Source organism: Capricornis sumatraensis, chromosome 22, assembly GCF_032405125.1.
Source record: "Capricornis sumatraensis isolate serow.1 chromosome 22, serow.2, whole genome shotgun sequence".
In the NCBI taxonomy this organism is placed as follows: Eukaryota; Metazoa; Chordata; class Mammalia; order Artiodactyla; family Bovidae; genus Capricornis; species Capricornis sumatraensis.
The window spans coordinates 28,859,172-28,882,862 of record NC_091090.1 but is presented as its reverse complement, the minus strand read 5'-3'; the positions used below and the strand labels follow the sequence as shown (position 1 = coordinate 28,882,862).

General features: G+C 41.7%; 1 protein-coding gene across 1 annotated transcript in view; it reads left to right on the top strand.

The window, feature by feature from the left end:
• The window catches only part of PKHD1 (PKHD1 ciliary IPT domain containing fibrocystin/polyductin), a 445,700-nt gene that overhangs the window by 125,800 nt on the left and 296,209 nt on the right, over positions 1-23,691 (top strand). Inside the window, exons 35-36 of the mRNA XM_068960604.1 lie at positions 804-960; positions 21,914-22,126. Coding sequence (XP_068816705.1) covers positions 804-960; positions 21,914-22,126 — 370 coding nt within the window. The remainder of the gene's footprint in view (positions 1-803; positions 961-21,913; positions 22,127-23,691) is intronic.

The following is a 23,691-nucleotide window of genomic DNA, read 5'->3' as shown; positions in this document are numbered from 1 at the left end:
TGCACAGGACATTTAGACCTGTTCACTGCCTCTTTCATGAGCCAGATACTGCTTTCTGCGATTTTTCACATCCTTCATTGGAACACTACATGACTTCAGTGTGACCATAAATTAACAGGGAACCCAAAGCTCCGAGAGGGAGACTAAGTGGGGTGAAGAGTGTTTCCTTCTCTGGGCTTCTGACAGTCCTGCTCCTGGCTCTTCCCTCAAAGGTTCTGGGTTGTCATCTGAAGTCAGCTGATGTTTTTCCCATGCATGAGCTTTACTGCCTGGGATGCCCTTAGCACAGAGGGAAAGGCAACAATAATATCGAAAGAGGCAGAGTAGGAGGATGGATCTGAACACATGGAGAGAGGAGTTTTCCTACAAAACAGAAACACTTGCAGTATGGCCCGTGAAAAATGGCACCAATTGCATAAAGTGAAATGCCACCCATTTAATTCTCTCTGTTCCTATTTATGACTTTTTGTCCAAGACTCGATATATGTCTGTACAAATAAAAAATGGAACCAGTCCCATCTGTTAGGTATAACGGGGCTGTGCTGGGGGAATAGGTAAGAAAACATTAGCAGCATGTCATTGGAGAACTCCAGAGGCTGAACACAGAGGCCCTTCAATTACAACTTTGCCCCTTCTGTGTTTTCCCCTTTTGGAGTTAGTTGTAGGAAGCTGATTCATTTTATTGAGAGGTTTAAAATTAAATTTAAATTATTTTGAGTTTAAGGAGTTTCTGTTTTGATGGGTCACCCAGACTATCCTGCTTTTAAATAAAGCAAAATAAAATAACAAAATCTGTTTTCCAGGGCAACTTTATCGTTCAATTCTGCGGGAGGTGGTCCAGGGCTCACAGCTGGTTTCCCAAGAGACCGCCACAAGAGGGCGACAACGTCACGGTGGAGAAGGGCCAGCTGCTTCTGTTGGACACCAACACCAGCATCCTCAACTTCCTCCACGTGAAAGGTTCGTGGAGTTTGGAGATGGGGGTGGCATTATTACATACGATCCTGTCATTTTAGAGGCAGGGGTCAGGGGGACATTTTGGATAAGTTCCAGCACCTGGTTGACAATTTATTCTCAGAACAAATTGAGATTTCACTATGAAAGGAAGGAGTGGTCAGAGGGTTCAAAACGAAAGCCTTTTCTTTTGACTCTTAAAAACACAGAGCTTGATTATTTTACTTTTTCAAGTACAAAAGGGTAAACAGTGTTCTCCAAGAATATGCTTCTTTATTCAAGCCCTTTGTATTCATGCTTGTCCCTGGCAGCACCCACAATATAGCAAAAGGCTCTGAAATCAGTTAATGCTGCTGCCTTTGAAATTCCCTGCCAAGAAGGCAGTGCCTTCATGCTTATACCCTGTTGTGGTTTTGACTTCCTGGTCCCGTGGAAAGTCATATAAATAGGCTTCCTTATTGCAAAACCGGCCACATAGCTCTAGGGTCTGGGAATTTGGGAGAGATTGAGAATTCAAATTTTAACTCCTCCACCCCACCACCAAGTGACTATGTCAGTTTTTTCCACCTCCTCATGCATTTGTTTCCTTATCTGTTAAATGAGAATAAAAATCATTGCCTACTTCAGTAGTAGATAATAAGGAATGGTTATCAAAGGGACTCTTGTTCATTGGCAAATGAAAATTACTTGGGAAATGTGATTAGTTATGGAGATCTATAAAATGGCACTAAAGCACCATTCTTTACTATAAATATATTTAACATTTATAGGAGCATTTGTTCTTGTTAAAGTAAGAGGGTGGCTATATGAGGGAGAATAAAATATTTTCCAGGGAATAAGCTGATGGAGTGTGACTACCCATCTCTTAAAGGTGGACTCATTAAGAATTTTACATTCTTTACTCTGGAAGCTGTTTTTTTTCCCCCTCTGGCAGCAAGGAGAAGTTTTCAGGCAAATCACTTAATTAGTACCCTTTAGGAAAAGGGTCTGTGAGCTTGGGTTCCTGACTGGTCTTTGTGGTGTGTGCATGTGTGTAGCCAGTGGCTATGGGGAGTGCTGACTTACTGACAGCTAGCAGCTACCTAAGGACTGGCAACAACAAAGGAAAATTACAGACTTCAAGTCTCAGCTCAGGGAAAAGATGCTCTTTTCAAGCCTTTAACCAGGACTCTCACCACAGGAGTCAAATTTTGTTGGAGGATGGGATGCCCGTCAGGCACTCTAGGGTCTTTTCCTAACCTTGATACCATCTGGGAGAAGTTTCCAAGCTAAAAGTCGCCAAACTCAGCCCATCTGAGTGTCTGGATTTCCTGGTAGTCCCAGGTAAATGTTCCATCAAGGAATGGTATTTGTCCCTAGGGCCAGAGACTAAAGATGGAGAAGAGGCATCAGAGGGAAAGGAGAGAGGAAGGGGAAGGCAGAGGCTGGTGGATGCACAGCCTGACTTCCACTCGTGGAGATTTCAGGATCCAAGTATCCCAGATACTTGCTGCAACCTGTCACCTTTCAGTAGTGGTTTTCCTAAGTATTCCCCCAGTTCCATACTTCACTCTCATTATTTAGTATAAGTGACTAGGTTTAGAAGGACAGACCCTCATCCTGTGGAGAGGGAAAGACTGTTATGTGAAGGGTCTCCCCTCTCTCTTAGGCAGTAGGACCACTGGTAGGATTGTGAAGGTAAGCGGTGGACACCAGTTTCTGTACAAACAGGAGTTGTTGGCATGGAACAGGGTTGCCTAGAAATTGAGATGTTCATTACAGATTTATGGGTCATAGCTTCTGGAAAGTATGTGAGACCTGGGAAAGGATACAGATGAAATTTGGTGCAACAGATGACTTGTGAATACTTACTAAGTGGCCTAGGAAATCTGTATGACACATAAGAAGAAGTGAAGTATAACACTTAATACAAATAATGTGCATTACTACTAAAGGAAAAGTAGCTAGGCAGCAAGTATACAAGAGTAAAATGTCTAGTTCTAAAATGTACTGTAAGGATTTCCCTGATGGTCCAGTGGTTAAGACATCACCTTCCAAAGCAGGGGTATGGGTTTGATCCCTGGCTAGGGAAGATTTCATATGCCTCATGGTCAAAAAACCAAAACATAAAACAGAAACAATATTGTAACAAATTCAATAAAGATGTTAGAAGTGGTCCACATTAAAAAAATCTTAAAAGAAAATAAGATAAAACGTGTTGTAGAAGCAGGATGTGGATGGGAATAATCCGAGTGTCCAGGATGTAAGATTAGAGTTAGTGGAGAGGTGGTGAAAAGCATGTCTTTGTCCCTGAGACAAGTTTTGATTGTGTAGATATCAATATATGCACAGACTCAAAGTGGGAGGGACTTTCCCATCTCGCTTGCTAGCCAGTGCATGCATGTTCAGTCACTCAGTCATGTCTGACTCTTTGTGACCCCATGGACTGTAACCCACCAGGCTTCTCCATCCATGGGATTCTCCAGGCAAGAAATCCTGGGGTGGGTTGCCATTTCCTCCTCCAGTGGATCTTCCCAACCCAGGGATTGAACCCATGTCTCCTTTGGCTCCTCACTGGCAGGTGCATTGTTTACCACTGAGCCACGTGGGAAGCCAGTGTTGGCAGCATCCTAGACATCTTTCTTTATCTCATATCCCATGACCAATCCATCAGTGACTCTTGTTGGCTGAATCTCCAACACGTGTCCCATTGTACCAACCTAGTACTCTTGCCTGGAAAATCCCATGGACGGAGGAGCCTGGAAGGCTGCAGTCCATGGGGTTGCTGAGGGTCGGACACGACTGAGCGACTTCCCTTTCACTTTTCACTTTCATGCATTGGAGAAGGAAATGGCAACCCACTCCAGTGTTCTTGCCTGGAGAATCCCAGGGACAGGGGCACCTGGTGGGCTGCCATCTATGGGGTTGCATAGAGTCGGACACGACTGAAGCGACTTAGCAGCAGCAGCAGCAGTCCTAATCAACATACCTTTTTGGATGGGACCATCTCAAACAACTTCTTTGTTGCTTTCTATGTTTCTAATTTTTTGGCCTTCTTTAGTAGCAGGACCTAAGTTTTTATTTGGGGCAGCAGTATACCCAGCTAAAATGCTATATTTCCTCATCTCCTTTGTGAGTAGACAGCCTGTGGCTAAAAGCTGGCCAGTGAGGTGTAAGGGGAAGCATGGTGCAGGACACCTAGAACACGTCCTAAAGTAGGGCTGACCTAGCAGGAGGTGTGTCCAACTTGTCCCTCCTTCTTCCTCTTCTCTGCTTCCTGGAATGTAAATATGATTGCTACATTTTTATCTGCCATCTTGGACTATGAATTGACACCTTAAGAATGGGGAAATAGAAGAATGGAGACATCCAGGACCATGATGAGTTCTGAGTGGCATACTAGCATGGCACCTGGGGCTGCCCACCTCTGAAGTCACTTTTTGTGATAGAAAAATATGCCTTCATGTGTTTAAGTAATTGGTATTTGACTTTTATGCTGTACAGTAAAAAAAACCCCAATAACTTATTATCCACATCCTTTAAAATATCTCAGATCTTATTACTTCTTTTTTCAACCTACCTCTACCCCAGTGCCTTCTCATTTCATTAGGAATAAGCTTCACATCATTATTAAACTTCAAATCCCTTCATTGACCTTGTCTTCCTCATTCACTCTGATCCAGCTCTTCTGTGAATATACCAGGAACACACCTGCCTCAAGGCCTTTGCACATAATGCCCTTTGCCTGGAATATTCTTTCTCCAGATATTCATGGGACTAGCTCACTCATTTCATTCTCTGTTTGAGAAAATGTCAACATATTACAGAGAACTTACTGGCAATCTTTTCTAAAAGTATAATAATCCCATTACTCTATCCTTTTCTTTTGCTTCGCTTTTCTTCATAGCACTTACCATCACCACATGACATACTATAAGTTTACTTGTTTATATACAGTCTATTTCCTCTGCTAGGATAAGCTCAAAAAGGCAAAGAATTTCCATCAATTATTTACTGCTGTCTCTTCAGTGTTTAGGACCATGCCTGACCCATGATGAGGGCTCAGAACACATGAACTGAATGTTGAGTGGATGGACAAATGAAATGGTGCAAAATGCAGGTCCTGGATGAAATTTAAGAAGTCTCAGATAAATTTTAAATCCTTGCTTTCTTGAGTATCACTTTTCTCAACTAATTTACTTTTACTGTCCTTAGTTGTGCGTGTGAAATCTATCTATATACATATGTACATATATATATACATAAATTTAGTATATATATATAAATAGTCACCAGAGATAGGTACATAAATTTACATATAGTCACATACATACACATATATATACATATACACATATATATATATAAGTATATCTTCATGAGTTAAAATCCACTGCTGAATTATTTTTCTGTTTCTAAAAGGCATATGAAGAATGCTTTCCCTGGGGAAGAGCCCCAGCTCTCAACTCTGGTTGATATGGCATAGTTCTAAACCCCTAATGTCTTCTCTTGGTCTGTAACAGCACTGAAAGGACTTGAAGGAGAAGAAAAATCCAACAGCAGTTTGCTCTCTGAGTATCTGTTACCATCTCTTTCATACCCGTTCATGACCAGAAAAATAGCTCTGTGACATTTTCTTTGGTCTTTGACACCATCCATGGAATGAGACAAAGCATGAAAGATTTCAAGCCAAAAAATAATGACTTCAAAAGATTTTAGCAAAGAAGATATTATAGTGAAAGTACTTTGTAAACCATTTCCCCAGTATTATGAAGAAAATATTCTACTTGAAGTATGTACACACTTTGAAGAGATTAGTGCTAAACAGAAGTGAAACTAGCTCACCTGAGAACTACATTTGGAACCACTTAATGAAGATACTTCATCCTCCATATTATTTTTCTGCTCACAGAAACCAGAATCCTAGTATACACAGGGACCAGGCTTCTCCGTCAGGAAAACCAACACTTATACATATGGCCCTTGAGAATTCTGAACTTAGCTGTGCCTTCTGTATAGTACCATGTATAAAATAGAACTTTTTTTTTCCTTTTAAGCATAGCTTATAGTAGAAAGGAGGATTATATAAATTTCTTTGAGGCAGTTGGAAAATGGCCCGCAAAGACTAAGTTTTCAGCATTATTTTTGCTGCTGTATATACTCACTCCTAAACTTTTTGGGAAAACGACATATTATTTCGTGACCATGATAAAAGCTTTAGCTCTCTCTCTTAATATTTCATGTTAATTAGTGAAAGACCTAGAACTTTTGTCTATTTACCATTTCAATTTCTTCCCTCCATTCCTCCTTCCTTCTTTCCTTTTTTAAAAACTATTTTTTAGGGGGTACTGTTAAACACAAAAGAGAATTAACCCAATCAATTAATACTAATGAGCTAGGATGGAAATAGGCATATTGCCTTGATTTAGTTAATTATATTTTTCGTTCTTTTATGTTAAGATGCCCAACGGCCATAGGCATCGCTGAATTAAAATTTATTATTTTATTCCAAGTAATTATGATGAGCCATAATAACAAAGATGGAATGTTACCCTCTCGTCTACGGTGTTATGCATTCTGGGCAAGGATTTGGGGCTTGTGGTCTGTCGCTGGAAAAGCATCTTTATTTTCTGAATGAAGCGATGACTCTGTCCTGGTGGTCAAGCCGCTTGATGTCAAGTGGCCTAGAGCTAATGATTAATAAAGGGTCAATTAGGGGAAGATGAACTTTAGAAACCTCTTGTCCCTTGGTGTTGGGCTATCAAGAGGAAGATGTTCTGCAGTTTCTTATTACGCACAGTGCCGTCACTTTACAAGGCTGGAGCAGAAACTTGTGCTGTTTAATAGTGCACTGGCCTCCTTTCATGTGATTTTCTATTTCTTGGTCTAGTGGTGTATACAAAGCAGTTAAATGCCTGGCAGGATTTTCAGCCAGAAAGAACTGAATCTGAATCTGGGCTGTGCTTCTTACTGGCTTCTTTGACCTTGGGCAAGTTGCACAGACTCTGTGAGACTGAAGTTTCTCCTCTTAGAGTAAGACCTGTTTTAATAACAGCAGTAGTGATAGCAAATTGCTGACATTTATTGCTTGCTGTTGTGTTGCCAAACTACACTGGATCACCCAACTCCTGTAGAAGTTTTGGGTACTAAATGAGGGAATGTTTCTAAAACCCTAAGCACAGGGTTTGGGCCAGCATAAGTATTTGATTCATGTTAGTTGTTTCTTTTGGATTGCAGGGGATAACCAAAGAGATGGCTGGATGTCAGGCCGAGGTTGCAATTTTATTTACAGCTAGCGGTTGCTTCTATATACAAAGCAAACTGAATTACTGAAAGAATTAGCTGGGCAATGAAGACCTCAGATGACTTTTGCCTCTGTTATCTTCAAAAAGCATACTAAAGTGTTTTTTCTTTCTAACAGCAAGGAGAGGGAAGGATACAGAGGTGGAAGTAGCAGTTATTCACTAGGTTGCCTCTGTTCTCCTTGGTATTTTGACTTTGTGGAAGACTATTTTTCTGGTGCAGTTGGGAATGTGGTCTCGGGGGCTTAGATGGTAAAGATTCTGCTGGCAGTACAGGTGACTTGGGTTCGATCCCTGGGTCGGGAAGATCCCCTGGAGAAGGAAATGGCAACCCACTTCAGTATTCTTGCCTGGAGAATTCCGTGGACAGAGTAGTCTGGCAGGCTACAGTACATGGGGTCACAAAGGGTCTGACATGGCTGAGCATGTACACCCGTGGTGGATTCATGTCAATGTATGGCAAAACCAATACAGTATTGTAAAGTAAAATAAAGTAAAAAAAAAAAAAAAAAGATTTTCATTTTCTCTTCACGTTCACAGTTTTGAGGACATGCAGATCATTTTAGTCTGTTATACTGGGGATTTCTACAGTGTAGCAATGCATATTCTTGGTTTATTGAGATGAAGCATCTTCTCTTGGCCCATTACCGGGTTCACTGTAGAGTTTCTTTTTTAAAAAAATAAAAAACAATTATATTGAGGTATAGATGACATAATGTAAATTTCAGGTGTACAGAATAATGATTTGATATTTGTATTATTGCAAAATGACCACTACAATAGTCACCACAGATAGGTATAAATATTTTTCTTGTGTGATGGAAACTTTTAAGATCCATTCTCCTAGCTATTATACTTTCAAATATGCAGTACAATATTACTAGCATATAACAAAGCAGAGACATTACTTCGTTGATAAAGATTTGTATAATCAAAACCATGGTTTTTCCAGTAGTTATGTACAGATGTGAGAGTTGGGTCATAAAGAAAACTGAGCACCAAAGAATTGATGCTTTCGAACTGTGGTATTGGAGAAGACTCTTGAGAGTTCCTTGGTCTGCAAGGATATCAAACCAGTCAATCATAAAGGAAATCAACCCTGAATATTCACTGGAAGGACTGATGCTTAAGCTGAAACTCCAATACTTTGGCCACCTGATGAGAAGAACTGACTCACTGGAAAAAATCCTGATGCTGAGAAAGATGAAGGCAGGAGAAGAAGGGGATGGTAGACAATGAGATGGTTGGATGGTATCACCAACTTGATGGATATGAGTTTGAGTAAACTCCGGGAGTTGGTGATGGACAGGGCAGCCAGGTGTGCTGCAGTCCATGGGGTTGCAGAGTCGGACACGACTGACTGAACTGAACTGAACTGATGTGCTTCAATTTTGGTTAAAGACACTTGTGACTAATGAAAGCCAAAAAAATTAAAAAAAATTTTTTTTGAATGGATAATGAAATGAAGAAAGTGTTTTAATTAATTACATCCAAAAAATTGCCTCAACTTTTACTGTCTTAAGTTCCTTTTTGCCCTGACTGCATGTATTAGCTATTTGATTGCATAGCACATGCCTAGAGAAGTTTCTTCATGTGAACAATTTATAAACTATGTCAGTATGTGCATAGTAGTTCATTCTTTCCACCGGAAGTTTTCATGGCCAACACTGATGATCCCGATGCTGGGAAAAATTGAAGGCAGGAGGAGAAGGGGATGATAGAGGATGAGATGGTTGGGTGGCATCGCCAACTCAATGATCATGAGTTTGAGCAAGCCCTGGAAGTTGGTGATGGACAGGGAGGCCTGGCGTGCTGCAGTCCATGGGGTTGCAAAGAGTTGGACATGACTGAGCAACTGAACTGACTGACTGATTATTAACTGTAGTCACCATGCTGTACATCACATCCCCATGCCTTATTCACTTTATAACTGAAGTGTATACCTTTTGACCCCTTTCATTGATTTCACCTACCCCTCAACTGCCCACCTCAGGCTAACATCAATCTGGTCTTGATATCTGTGAGCTCAGATTTGTCTGCTTTTGTTTGTTTGTTTTTTAGATTCCTCTGTAAGTGAGATCATATGGTATTTATCTTTCTTTGACTTATTTCACTTAGCTTTATGCTCTCAAGTTTCATTCATGTGGTTGCAAATGGAAATATTTCATTTTATTACATTTTATCACTAAACAATATTTCATTGTCTCTCTCTCTATGTATATATACATGCAATATCACATTTTAATTATCCATTCATATATTAATAGGCATTTAGGTTGTTTCCATGCCTTGGCTATTGTAAATAATGCTGCTATGAACATAGAGGTGTATATATCTTTTTGAAGCAGTGTTTTTGTTTTCTTCAGCTAAATACCCAGAAGTGGAATTGCTGGATTATATAGTAGTTCTATTTTTAATTTTTTAAGGAACTTCCATATTGTTTTCCACAGTGGCTGCATCAACTTATATACCCACCAGCAGGGCACAAGTGTTTTCTTTTCTCCAAATCCTTGCCAAGCCTTGTTATTTGTTGTCTTTTTGAGAATAGCCGCTCTGGCAAGTGTGATATGGTATCTCCTTGTGGTTTTCATTTGCATTTCCTGTTTTATACCGATATTGAGCATCTTTTCATGTACTTGTTGACTCTCTGTGTCTCCTACTGTTTTTTCATCCTCATCAAGGTTTGAAGATTTCAGACTGAGGTATTAAGAGCTGTAGCCAGCACAGCCTTTTTATCCCAGGGTTTTTAACTTGATTCCTTTTTGTTAGAACCAAACTAGGCTCAGTTTCAGTAGATGCATGCTTCACAAAATGCTTTACAATGGAGCAATCTGGAAATGTTATGAAACAGGGCTTCCTGGGACATCTGTGTGGTGTCTCTGTGCATCAGGACTGTGGAAGTCATTGGGCACCTTACCCTGTACCTGCAGTTTTAAGACTTCATCACAGCAGCTTGGATTCAAAGGAAAGCCATATGAAGGCATTTGATACAAATGAAATATGCTGTATTAATGTTTTTTCTTTCTTTCTAACTATAATGTCTTGATCAACATGGGAGGGCTTTGTGGGCTGATACAATTTGTTTCAAAGGGATACATTTGAAATAACATGTACCAAGTGGCTGCAAAAGGAGAACTGAGAGAACTGACTCTCTTGCAGCTGAAAGGTAGCTACCCTTCAAGGCAGGAAATGGGATGACTGTGTACAGATGGTACAACATGGTTGTCTGGGGTTTGGTCAGCAAACTAGGGGCCTGAGTTCAAATGTGAGGCAGTCCCGTGACTCTCCTGGGGCTTTGGGTAAAGTTCTGGGCCTCAGATCTGTGCGTAAAATGGAAATGATGGTGATTCCCTCCCGTTGCAGGAGGAGAGTGGCTTGTATAAATCTGTGTTGGCTATTAATGTTGCTTATTCATAGCCCCCAGTGGGAAGTGTGGTTAGAAAACATTTTCCCCATAGTTTCAAGCATGCTTCTCAGAAGGGCCTGGGCTACACAGTGACCTTAAAAGGGGAAGTCAGGTGAAGTTAGCAATGGAAAATACTCACCTAAATTCTGGGGAATCCATCCTTAACTCCCTTAATTTTGTGCATTTCTATGTGTCAGTCTTTTCCTGGCAACAAGTTGGTATTACTTATTTTATGAGGGGACCTTGCTTGTATCCAAAGCTAAGTGGGCTAGTGATAGAATTTTTAATAGGCTGAGAACTTAATATCATTCATATATATATATCATGTAACTTTTTATGAATTAGTTTTATATAAAATCTTTAAAAGCTTAATATTAGGGTGTGTTGTTACTGCCCTTTACCTTTTGAGAAGGTGCAATCTAGGCAGGTAAACTTAAGAAAAAAAGGGTCCAGGTCCGTTTTTGCTCAGTATTGCCTGGACTGTTGTAGTTGTTGTTCAGTCACTCAGTCGTGTCTGACTCTTTGTGACCCCATGCACTGTAGCACGCAAGGCTTCTTTCTCCATCACCATCTCCAGAGCTTGCTCAAACTCATGTCCATTGAGTTGGTGATGCTGTCTAACCATCTCATCCTCTGTTGTCCCCTTCTCCTCCTGCCTTCAATGTTTCCCAGCAGGATTTTTTCTAACGAGTCAGTTCTTTGCATCAGGTGGCCAAAGTATTGGAGCTTCAGCTTCAGTATCAGTCGTTCCAATGACTATTCAGGGTTGATTTCCTTGAGGATTGACTTATTTTGATCTCCTTGCATGCCCAAGGGACTCTCAAAAGTTTTATCCAACACCACAGTTTGAAAATATCAATTCTTTAGCACTCAGCCTTCTTTATGGTCCAACTCTCACATCTGTACATGACTACTGGAAAAAATGATAGCTTTTACTATGTGGACCTTTGTTGGCAAAGTAATGTCTCTGCTTTTTAATATTCTGTCTAGGTTTGTCATAGCTTTTCTTCCAAGGAGCAAGTATGTAGTAGGTACATGCTGCTGCTGCTGCTAAGTAGCTTCAGTCATGTCGGACTCTGTGCAGCCCCATAGATGGGAGCCCACCAGGCCCCCCTGTCCCTGGGATTCTCCAGGCAAGAAAACTGGAGTGGGTTGCCATTTCCTTCTCCAATGCATGAAAGTGAAAGGTGAAAGTGAAGTTGCTCAGTAGTGTCTGACTCTTAGTACATAGTAGGTACTCAAATAATTGTTGAATGACTGAATTTCTGACCTGAAGAGTCAGATTCATGTTGGCTATGAATTTTTCTGTAATGAGAGCCCTTCCTGGTATCCTCAGATGTTAGTGGGTTAGTCCAGACAGTGACCAATTTCATTTACTACTTGTGTATCAGGAGATCAGAGACAAAGGCTTTTTCATGTGGGGGACACTTGGCTCTGAAACCCCTTATTTCTCCCAATCAGACATGACTTACTTTATTTACCTCCAGAGAACAGTCCCAGACATACTTGATTAGCCTTAAATGAAAGATAAGCTGTTGCTGTGAGAAAGGACATGCTTTCAGTAGATGGGCAGACAGACAGATGGATAGATATTTAACAATTTACAGTTTGTGTCTTGACAACTTGGATATTGTAACATGAAAAATGCTATTGAAAGGGACGAGTGCCTTCCCAGCACAGAAGCTACAACATTTTCAGTAACAAAAGATGAATATTTCAATCGTCCTTCCTTAAGACCCTTCACGGACTTTCTAATAGCCTTTTATGTTAGGTTTGAACTCTTTGATATGGTTTGCAGAGTCCTTCAGGACTTGGTCTCTCCTTACCTTCTCTACCTCATTTGTTGATTAATGATTCTTGCATCCTGTTTGTCCATACTGGGAGTGAAGTTGGAAATCAGGAATGCTTATATATCTAGAATTCTTGTGCAAGTTAAATTATACCGAAGGCAGCTTTTCATTACTATCATTTCCCGTGTACTGTAATATTCCTGGGGGTCAAGGAAAGGCAGGATGTACTCTCATTTTCTAAATAAATACTATGAGGAAATGACTGTTATCATTCACTTATAAAATTATCATGTTGTAGGTGAATCATTGTTTATAATATTCACAGAATAATTATATTTGGAACCTTTTATTTAAAAAAATAATGATTTTAAAAAATCAAACAATTATTGTTTTACAATGCTATGTTGGTTTCTGCCATACAAAAAAAAAATCAGTCATAAATAACTATATGTGTCCCCTCCTTCTGAAACCTCCCTCCCCAGCCCCCAACCTTTTAAATAAACAGATTGAAATAATAAATAAATAAACAAAAATAAATAAATAAATAAACAGATTGCTGAGAGAAATATATCAGGTTTCATGACTGGTTAAAAAAATGTGATTGGGTCAGTGCTAATTGAATTTTGATACAGAGAAGGAAGGAGATTATTTCAATGAATGAGTAACTTGGTAGCTACGGAGATTTTTGCCTGCCTGGAAAAGACAATTTTTTCTTCCCCTGTTTTCTCCTTTCTTTCTGAGGTCTTAAGTGACCTTTTAGAAACCCAGCTAAGGGCCTTCAGAATTTAAATATCAGAAACTTTGTTGGTAAAAGAAAATTTTGATTTTCTGGAGGAAGAATGGAAATCAAGGTTTAGTTAAGCAGTAATTGATTGCAGTAGCTATAAACAAAGGTACTTATTTACATCTGAATATTTTGAACTTTAGGTATTTCTCTTCCATAATATGTTTACCCTTTGTAATTAGTATAGAATTAATTAATAAAAAAAGATAACCATGATTTTTAAGTTTTATAGAAACAGTAAGATGCTGAGTCATCATCTTTTTAGGTTATCTGTGAAGTTGACCAGTTCACTAAAACTAGGGTATTAACTTGGAGCAATGAAACTTCATTGTGACCTTCTGGAAGTACTGACTATATTTTTTTACAATTTTATCATGGCACCTAGAAAAAGGACTGGGAAATAATAGCAAATGTTGGTTGAATGACAAAGTGAATTAATCTGCAATTCCAGTCTTGTATTTCTCAACCTGTTTTAGACAACAGACACATAGAACAAGCTTAATTAACCTAGAACAGTGATTCTCCAAGTGTGTTCCCTGGTCAGCAGCAAGAACATCATCTGGGAACTCGCTAGAGATGCATATTTGGGGACCCCATAGCAAATGTACTCTGGGGGTGGGGTAACACACCAATCTGTATTTTAAGACCTCTGGGTGATTCTGTACACTCCCTGATAGCTCAGTTGGTAAAGAATCCACCTGCAATGCAGGAGACCCCAGTTAGATTCCTGGGTCGGGAAGATCCACTGGAGAAGGGATAAGCCACCCACTCCAGTATTCTTGGGCTTCCCTTGTGGCTCAGCTGCTAAAGAATCTGCCTGTAAGGAGGAAGACCTGGGTTCAATCCCTGGGTTGGGAATATCCCCTGCAGAAGGGAAAGGTTACCCACTCCAGTATTCTGGCCTAGAGAGTTCCATGGACTGCATAGTCCATGGGGTCGCAAAGAGTTGGATACGACTGAGCAACTTTCACTTCACTTCACTTTAAGTTGAGAACTACTAGCCTGAAACAACTTGATGCCTGCTGATGCAGGAGATGCAAGAGACTCGACTTTGATCTCTAGGTCAGAAAGATCTCTGGAGTAGGAGCTGGCAACCCATTCCAATATTCTTTTTTGGAAAGAAAGAATCCCATGGACAGAGGAGCCTGTCAGGCTACAGTCCATGAGGTTGCAAAGAGTCGGACACAACTGAGTGTGAGCATAAAATAAAGCCTAAAACAACAGAGGAAGCCATATAGGATTGTCAGGACTGGAAACCAATTAACCTGGTCCAGCTACTCTTTTCCCAAAGGCTATGCGACCCTTTGCAAAGGGCAATGGAAATCTTGCTGGCTGCATTGAATGTGCCTGTCCTGAATGTGGAATTTTAGTTAGATGAACTTGTCTCTCCTACCAGGGAAATCTGAGCTGATGAAAATGATTCTCCCGACTGCTATTGTTTCGTGGCTCTGTGTCAGTGATTTTATTTCCGATATGTTTTCTGCTCCACATTGCCCATTTGACTAGCAGTGCCAGGCTAATTAAGGAATTAGTATGTGGCACCCATTCGAGGAGGTGTGTGAGTCTCTTTCTGCATCCTGAGAACATTTTTGCAAACACTTTCTGGTTCATATTTTCTTTTTTTAATCAGGCAGAGACATTACAATTAAAATACCGTTAAAGTGATTCTGGCAAGTATTGCAATAAGCATGTTTTTTAATTAAAGGAAGAACAGGGGGATGCATAAGCAGCCTCAGCTAAAGGGGAGAATTTCCTCCGATATCTATTTTAATTGAAATGAAAAAGACTCTGGAAAAAGCAGCAGCAGCCTGTGTGTGTGTGTGTGTGTGTGTGTGTGTGTGTGTGTGTGACTCCCAGGTTGCCAGGTTGAGGTGTTCTGTGCTTGATTAATTAGTAGCCAGCCAGAGAGTCCATTGCCTTTGCCCCCAATCCTTAAAGCCTGATTTATGCCTCACCTCCCCCCTGAATATGTGAGAGCCCCGGCATCTATTTCCTGAGCTGCTAGTGGATAGGATTATGGAGCGTGCACTGAGCTCTTGGGGGCTCTCGTTTGCCAGCCAAATTGATTTTCCGCCTCTCTGGCCGGGGACAAGCCCACCTCGAAGGCTTCCAGGCTCTGCTCCAGTGGATCAGGCACAAGCCTAATCCGGATCTCACCAACAAAGGAAGCTGTGTGCATCCCCATCAGAATGCAAGCTCTGGGCTGTGGATGCCTTCCCTGAATGCTGGCCTTCTCTTCTTCCTCACCTTCTCCTGACACCTACCTGCATAGCAACAGAGTTCTGAAGGGCACAGTAGGGTGCAGCCGAGTACCCCAGCTCTGCCCCGGCACTCAGCCCACCCTCCTTATCCAGGGAGAGCAGGACCCATCCATCCTGAATGTACGATCATCTCTAACTCTCCAGGGGAAGAGAATTCTATAGGCTCCCCCTGTGGAATAACTGGAAAGGTAACACAATACAGGATGCTAACATTTTTAAGGAATCATTCAGAGTTGATGCAAAAAACTGAATGGAGGCTCATCTATGTGGATAAGCAAACTGGATAATTTACATCTGAAAATTTAGGTAGTTCAAGCTTTGAGTACATGAATAATCTAGTTTGGTGACACAGATTGATCTAGTGAATTTGGGATTGTCAGATTTCTCCCTGCAGCTTGCCTCCATACATCTCTGGGTTTCTTTCTGCTTAAAATGGGAGTCATTCTCCCCAAGTTCATTCATTACCTGGCACATGTGTCCTAACCAAGTGTACTCTTTCTCTGCACCCTTTGCCCTCAGATCCTCCTCAAAATGACACTAAGTTTGCCATTGCCATCTGCCACCTTCCTAGTTCTTAAAGCTCTTCCAGGAACCCACCCCAACCTTTTGATTCCTCTCCAGTTCACTTCTTTCACTGACTCACCCGAAAGATCATTCTATTTCCCCTCTTTAGTCTGGTCTGTAAATGCTAGTTTGTAGTCTTGTCTCTCTTCTGCTCTCACTCTACATGTCTGCCTAGGGAGACCTCATTCTCTTCTGTAACTTCAACTCCTATTTATCTCACAAGTATTTAGTGACTGCTTTCCAAGCTCCCTGTATGACAGGCACTGTTCTAGGTACAGGGGCTGCAGCTGTGAATTAAATACACCCAAATTCTCGTTCTCTTGGAGTTTATATTCATAAGGAAAACAGTCGTATTGTATTTTGCGTTAGATTTTCTGAGCTGCATGGAGAACGATGCAGCAGGGGAGGAGGATCAGGGGCTGGGCAGTGGTTTGTGATGGTTGGGGGATTTGCACACAGTGAGGGCAGAGGCTGTGCTTCAGGGGAGCAAGGGTAGGAGTGGCAGAGGACTGTGGGCTGACGGGAGGAGATGGGGGAGAGGGGGCCAGAGAGGGCCAGCCCTGCTGGGTTTGGTGGGCTTTGACTCTGTGTGTGGTGGGAGCTGTTGGAGAACTCCCAGCAGAGAGGTGATGTGATGAAGTTTCCATTAAAAATCACATTGTTGTTTTGAGAGTAGACCCTAGGGTTGGGGCAGGGGCAGAGCAAAGAGCTGAGTTACAAGGCTTTACGGTTACTTGGAGATTAGATGTCACTTAGATCCCAGTAATGGACGTGCCGGATCACAGGGATATTAAGGAAGGAAGAATGCACAAGATTTCTTGGAGCCTCGGTTATGGTGTGTGAGAGAGTAAATGTTGCCTCCAGGACTTTCAAACTGAGCAATTGCAGGGATGGAGTTGCCATTTATGGAAATGGGGCAAGACAAGGAGCTCACTTTTTGCATGTTCTAAGTCAAGAAAACTTTGAGACATCCATATAGAGATACCAAGAAACAGATGGGTCTACGAATCTTGAACTGAGGGCAGAAGTGGGCCTTAGGAGTCATCTGGGAGTCATCGGCGATGAGTGTACCATGGCATTTGAAACTTTAAGACAAGGTGAGAAAAGCAAGGCTATGTTCATAGAATGATTGGAAAAGTGATCAAGGGACTGAGTCTTGTGACATTTCAAGGGTCAGTGGTTGGGACAGTCAGGAGGAATCAGGCAGAGGAGGCCGGGAGGAGAGGCTGGGATTGGGGAGGGATCCAGGAGAGCACAGAACTGGGCGGCCGGGGGATGGAGCAGCAAGGAAGGACTGAGCAAGCATGTCAGATGCCATGGGTGCTCAGCAAAGGTGAGCACTGAGCACTCAGCCTTGGATTCAGCTGTGTGATTACCACTTGTGACCTCGATAGGATCAGTTTTGGTGGAATGGCCAAGCAAAGCCCTACTGGGGAAGGTTCCAAGGAGACTACAGGAAAAGAATTGGGATAAAAGCCAGTTCTTTTTCGGTGCCATGTGGGATCCTAGTTCCCTACATGTTAGTCACTCAGTCGTGTCTGACTCTTTGTGACACCATTGACTGTAGCCCACCAGGCTCCTCTGTCCATGGCATTCTCTAGGCAAGAATACTGGAGTGGGTAGCCATTCCCTTCTCCAGGGGATCTTCTTGACCAAGGGATTGAACCCAAGTTTTCTGCACTGCAGGCAGATTCTTTACCATTTGAGCCACCAGGGAAGCCCCCTAGTCCCCCAACCAGGAATTGAACAGGCATCTCCATCCAGTGAAATCTCAAGTCTTAACCACTGGACTGCCAAGGAAGTCCCTTGATGAGTATATTCTTGTATGGTATAATATTTATACTCTAAGTGTTTTCTGTAATGGGGAAAATAGCTACAACTGTGTATTTGTTTTTCTTTAAAACACACTCATGCACACCAAATCATTTTGTGGTTATTACAGAGGATGGCTAATTGTGGGGTTAGCCCAAAGTAGGTTTTAATGTACTTTGCAAACATTCCCTAGCTGCTAAAAGTCTCTTTTACTTCCCTTTAAAAGAAATAAAAGAGACGTTTAATGGAAACAAATGATTACATGTAAAAAGTTGTGTTCATTTATTTATTTTGGAGGGGAAGTAACAATAATGATGGTTGATTGATTTTTATAAAATTACCCAAGGTCACTCGTGGGACGTACTCAGCTTTCATGAACAATCATAACAAGCAGTGTCAGGGTCAGAGCCAAGGGCTGATTTCAGCCCTGCTCTTTATTTCAGCTTTCAGAAAGGGGTCAAGCTCTATAAAGTGGAGAAATGAAGTCCTCCCACTTCCCTCCCATATTCAAGTAACTCTTCTTTAAAGCAGCTCGGTATATATTGGTCTTAAGCTAATAAAGTGTGCAATGAAACACTTGGGGCCTTGGCACACAGGTAGATTGAATATAAACCTCCTGTTCTTTTACACCAAGAAGCTTTTACCTTGGTTATCACATACAATTATTTCAACCAAAATTAGCTGAATTCCACAACAAATGTGTGTTCAGTCGTGTCTGACTCTTAGTCCGCCACGCTCCTCTGCCCATGGAATTTTCCAGGCAAGAATACTGGCATGGAGTGTCATTTCCTACTCCAGGGGATCTACCTGACCCGGGGATCAAACCCAGTCTCTTGCGTCTCCTGCGTTGGCAGACAGATTCTTTACCACTAACACCACTTGGGAAGTCCCAAATTTCATAACAAACTTTCTTCCGTATTTACCTAGGTTTCCTTATACATACTTGCCACTGATAAAGTAAAGAAGGAAGGCTTTTCTGCAGGGAATCACATTAACTAATCACTCCTACTTATAGCACTCTTGCCAATGCAAATTATTTTTGGAGGGCTTTGAACTGTGGTGTTGGAGAAGACTCTTGAGAGTCCCTTGGACTGCAAGGAGATCCAACCAGTCCATTCTGAAGGAGATCAGCCCTGGGATTACTTTGGAAGGAATGATGCTAAAGCTGAAACTCCAGTACTTTGGCCACCTCATGCGAAGAGTTGACTCATTGGAAAAGACCCTGATGCTGGGAGGGATTGGGGGCAGGAGGTGAAGGGGACGACCCGGGATGAGATGGCTGGATGGCATCACAGACTCGATGGTCGTCAGTCTGAGTGAACTCCGGGAGATAGTGATGGACAGGGAGGCCTGGCGTGCTGCGATTCATGGGGTCGCAAAGAGTCGGACATGACTAAGCAACTGAACTGAACTGAGCTTTTCTCTCTTCATTAGTGTTATTATTAGGTCCCATCAGTAAATGACTTTTTCAAATTTCTACCAATTTTCCTCAGTATATTTAATATTTTGCTTGATAGTACAAGGGGCAAATCCCCAATTTATAAATTTACCCACTAATCCTTGTAATCTGCCTCAAATCCTTTTCAGAATGAGATGAGGTATATCAACATTAATAAAATTAAAATAAACCTCATATAAACAAGCCATAGGCAAACTTACCTAAATAAGTAACATGTCTTTTTTCTTAAAAGTAACTATGATAAATAATGAAATTAATGAAATAATTAATGGAAAGTATTTCCTAATTAATGAACAAGCTACCTGGTAGGGTTTGCAAAGTGGATAGAACGTGAGTGTCTCTGTTAGGTGGTCCTGGGTTCTAGTGCTTGCTCTGCTGCCCCCAGCCCACTATCTGCCCTGAAATACAGAGTGTGATGTTGACCTCCTAGGCTTGTTTGGAAAGGTTGTTTCAGACAACATCGCTAAAGATATTGGCATAGGACATGTGCTTAATACATGTCAGTTCCCTTGTTTTCCCCATCATCTCATTTGAATTCCTCACTGTGCAGGTAATCTCTTTCTCAAGAGACATTCAAAGTTCCCTGGAGTGTAGGTGGTGTCTGGAGAACAAGAGTCCGTGTCTCCATCAGTGTCAAATGCACACTTGACTGCGTTCTTTGTGGATGTAGATGTCAAGTGTTCTAGAGACAGAAGAGCCTCAGTGGATGCATAACTCTGTTCCACATGCCACTGAGAAGCAAACAGACTATCCCTTGGCACTGAGTGGGACAGATTTGGAAGCTGAGAAGTCCAAGGCCCAGCAATTTTGTGAGACTTACTGAGAGTCATTCAGAGGCCAATACCAGAGTGGGGACAGGTATCTGATTCAATACTCTGTCTCCATCATGGTTCATCTCAGTTCAGATTTCCTGACTGTTGATAATGGTGCGACCCATTGTTGGACCCATTGTTCAACTCATGTTCCACTAGTTGAAGATCTGGGACATTAATGCCACATGGCTGTGAGTGAAAATGTTCTAGTGAATGCAAGAAGGTAGCCTGCACCACAGGTCGCATTTCTTCCCTCTTGTTCACAGAAGGATTCACTTACTGTTCAGTCATTCAGTTGTGTCTGACTCTTTGCGACCCTATGGATTTCAGTATGCCAGGCTTCCCTGTCCTTCACTATCTATTGGAGTTTGCTCAAACTCATGTCCATTGAGTCAGTGATGCCATCCAACCATCTCATCCTGTCATCCTCTTCTCCTCCTGCCTTCAATCTTTCCCAGCCTCAAGGTCTTTTCCAATGAGTCCGATCTTTGCATCAGGTGGCCAAAGAATTGGAGCTTCAGCTTCAGCATCAGTCCTTCCAATGAATATTCAGAGTTGATTTCCTTTATGATTGACTGGTTTGATCTCCTTGCTCGCCCAGGGACTCCCAAGAGTCTTCGCCAGCACCACAGTTCGAAAGCATCAATTCCTTGACATGGGACTCATTACTGCATTTCTAATGATTTTTCTTGTCATTGTAATGACAATGGAAAGGAAAATTAAAGTCAGACTTTAAAATCAGCATTGCCAGCAGGCCCTTTGGAAGACTGGTAAGGATTATGGTGCTTTTTAAGCACCGAACCTGTAGGTCACCAAAGGAGAGTTGCTTCTTGGGTCGGTCACCTTAGAGTGTGATCAATTTGCCATTTTTGAAAAAGGGACATCAAGAAAACAGAGGCTGAGGTGTTGGAAAGAGGTGGCCTTTTGGAGGGACTTGGAAAGGTGAGGGTCTCAGAAACAGGGACTCTTCTCAGGCTTGTTAAGAGACAACCCCTGGAATTACTAAGAATCAAATATTTCCAGTCTCCCCTTTCCTTTGGCTCCAGATTTCCTTGGGAAGCAAGGAAATCATGACAGAGTTGATGGTAGGATAAGGCACCATGATTGACAGTTCCACTCAGCTCTGTTCAATGGAGCAAAATAATTCCTTGTGGAAATTAGGGTCTATTGTCCAAAGAAATAGAGTAAGAAATGACACTCTACCCCAGTATTCTTGCCTGGAAAATTCCATGGGCAGAGTTGTCTGGTGGACTACAGTCCATGGGGCTGGAAAGAGTCAGACACGACTGAGAGACCGAGCATATCCAAAGAAAAGGATAATGGATGTTGGCCAGCTAAAGTGCAAAGCATTTCATAATGCTGCCTAATTACGCTTCCTTTTACCATGTCTTATAATTGTGGCATAATTTTCTTCTATTCCTATTTCCTGTTTACTGTTTCCCTGTTTTTTTAAACTTAATTTTCTAAGCGGCTATTACGTGGTGAAATGGTGATCTTCTCATTTCTTATTTAGCTACTCCTAAATTTCTAGGCATTTAGGTTATTGTGACTAAAAACACTGTAAATAACGCTGCAGTGAATTGTGATAGCTAACCTAAGCTGACTTAGTAATACTGTGCTTCTGCTCCTTAATGTCAGATGACTCAACTGTGCTTCTAGGAAAGAAGGTGAGATAAATCTAAATTTCAGCAGGATCATATAAGTGAAGACAGTTTCATCAGACATTATAACTGTCAAAAGAAGGTGAGCCTCATCTTCCCAGAGACTGAGTGTCTTCTCTTGGCTCTTAGGAGGGAAGTTGATCTTCCTGGACCTGGGACCCATCGAACTCAGGACACACTCCATCCTTGTTTCTGATGGTGGAGAACTCCGGATTGGATCTGAGGACAAGCCCTTCCAAGGCAAAGCTCGGATCAAACTCTATGGAAGCTCCTACTCTGCCCGCTTCTTCCCATATGGAGTCAAGTTCCTGGCTGTGAGGAATGGAACTCTTTCCCTTCATGGTGAGTGAGGCAACTGGCCAGAGGAACAGAGGAATTGAGGCGGAGCTTTGTCTAGCCAAGGTACAGACAATGGGGAAAACGGTAAAACTACTTACATCTCTTTGGCTGTTAGTTGCTGAAGCAACAAAGTGAATTAAATCACGGGCACTGTTTCCTTAAATAAGGACTATTTAATATTATTATTTTTTTTACTGTAGTATTTGCTTTGCAATGTTGTGTTAGTGTCTGCTGTATAGAAAGTAAATCAGCTATATGTATGCATATATGCCCTCTTTTTTCGATTTCCTTCCAATTTAGGTCACTACAGAGCACGGAGTAGAGTTCCCTGCGCTATACAGCTGGTTCTCATTAGTTATCTACTTTATACATAGTATCAGGAGTGAATGTCAGTCCCAATCTCCCACTCCAGCCATCCCCTTGATATTCACCTTTGCTCTCTACATCTGTGCCTCTATTTCTGCTTTGCAAATAAGTCCGTCTATACCAGTAAATAAGGAATATTAATTGTGACGCTACTCACTGCAGAATGTACTATGGTTCTCAGTTATTCGCTTGCCTTTCTGCAAGAGGATTATGCACCTCTTCTCTCTGTCAGGTAACTTTCAGTTCCTCCCTGTGGGTAGACCATATTTCCTTGTCCCAGGGAGAGTGGGCTTCACCTTGGACTTGCTTTGGTCAATGGGATGTGAGCAGAAATGATGTAGTTCATGGTCAAACTGAAGTTTTAAGAACCCGTGTAATACTTTGAACATTTTTCTGTTTTCTTTCTGCTTGAGAATACACCATCTCCTGTAGGGATAGGGGCAGTCCCTTAAGCTTGGGCACAGCTGCATGTGGCCTACCACTCCTGTGTGTTTGAGTGAGGAATAAACTTTTGTTGTCATGAATGACTGAGATTTGTATTTGTAACTGTGGCTTAACCTAGTGAAAACTGACCAGTAGGGTTACTTACTGTTACTTAGCCTATACGGGAGGCTGTGTACACTGGTGGCATCCCAGACCAAACAGGCAAGCTTGTTGTTGTTGTTGTTGTTGCTGTTTTCCCCTCCTGGGAATGGGGTTCAGTTGGAGTTCTCCCTGGAATCCTGTTACAGGTGAGTTGGTGTTTATAGATTCCTGGGGAAAAAACAGATATTAGGTTATAGTGTGTTTCTGCTACAGTTTTGTTTGCCTGTTGCTGACCTCATTGCACTTTGCAAAGTAGACATTTTTATTTTCCTTGAGATTCAGGAAATTACTCTGTGTGCCAGGATAACCCTTAGCATCAACTAGAAAATGTAAGTATAACATAATGTGCATGGAATGTCTTTCAGTGGGTACTGATAAACATTTTATTACATGACATGAGCCAAAGGCAGATAAAAAATACAGGCACCAGATAGTGGCCTGATTTGGGTTTCTGGAGAGAAAATGTGGTATCTTATACATTGGAATATCTGTGCTGACATAACAAAACAGGACTCTGCTACCTCTCATAGGGTAATTGTTCTCGACATGGCATGTGGCTATGCTGAGGAGTCAGTCTTTTTGCGATATCAACGGTTTGTCCATTAAAAACTGTGGCC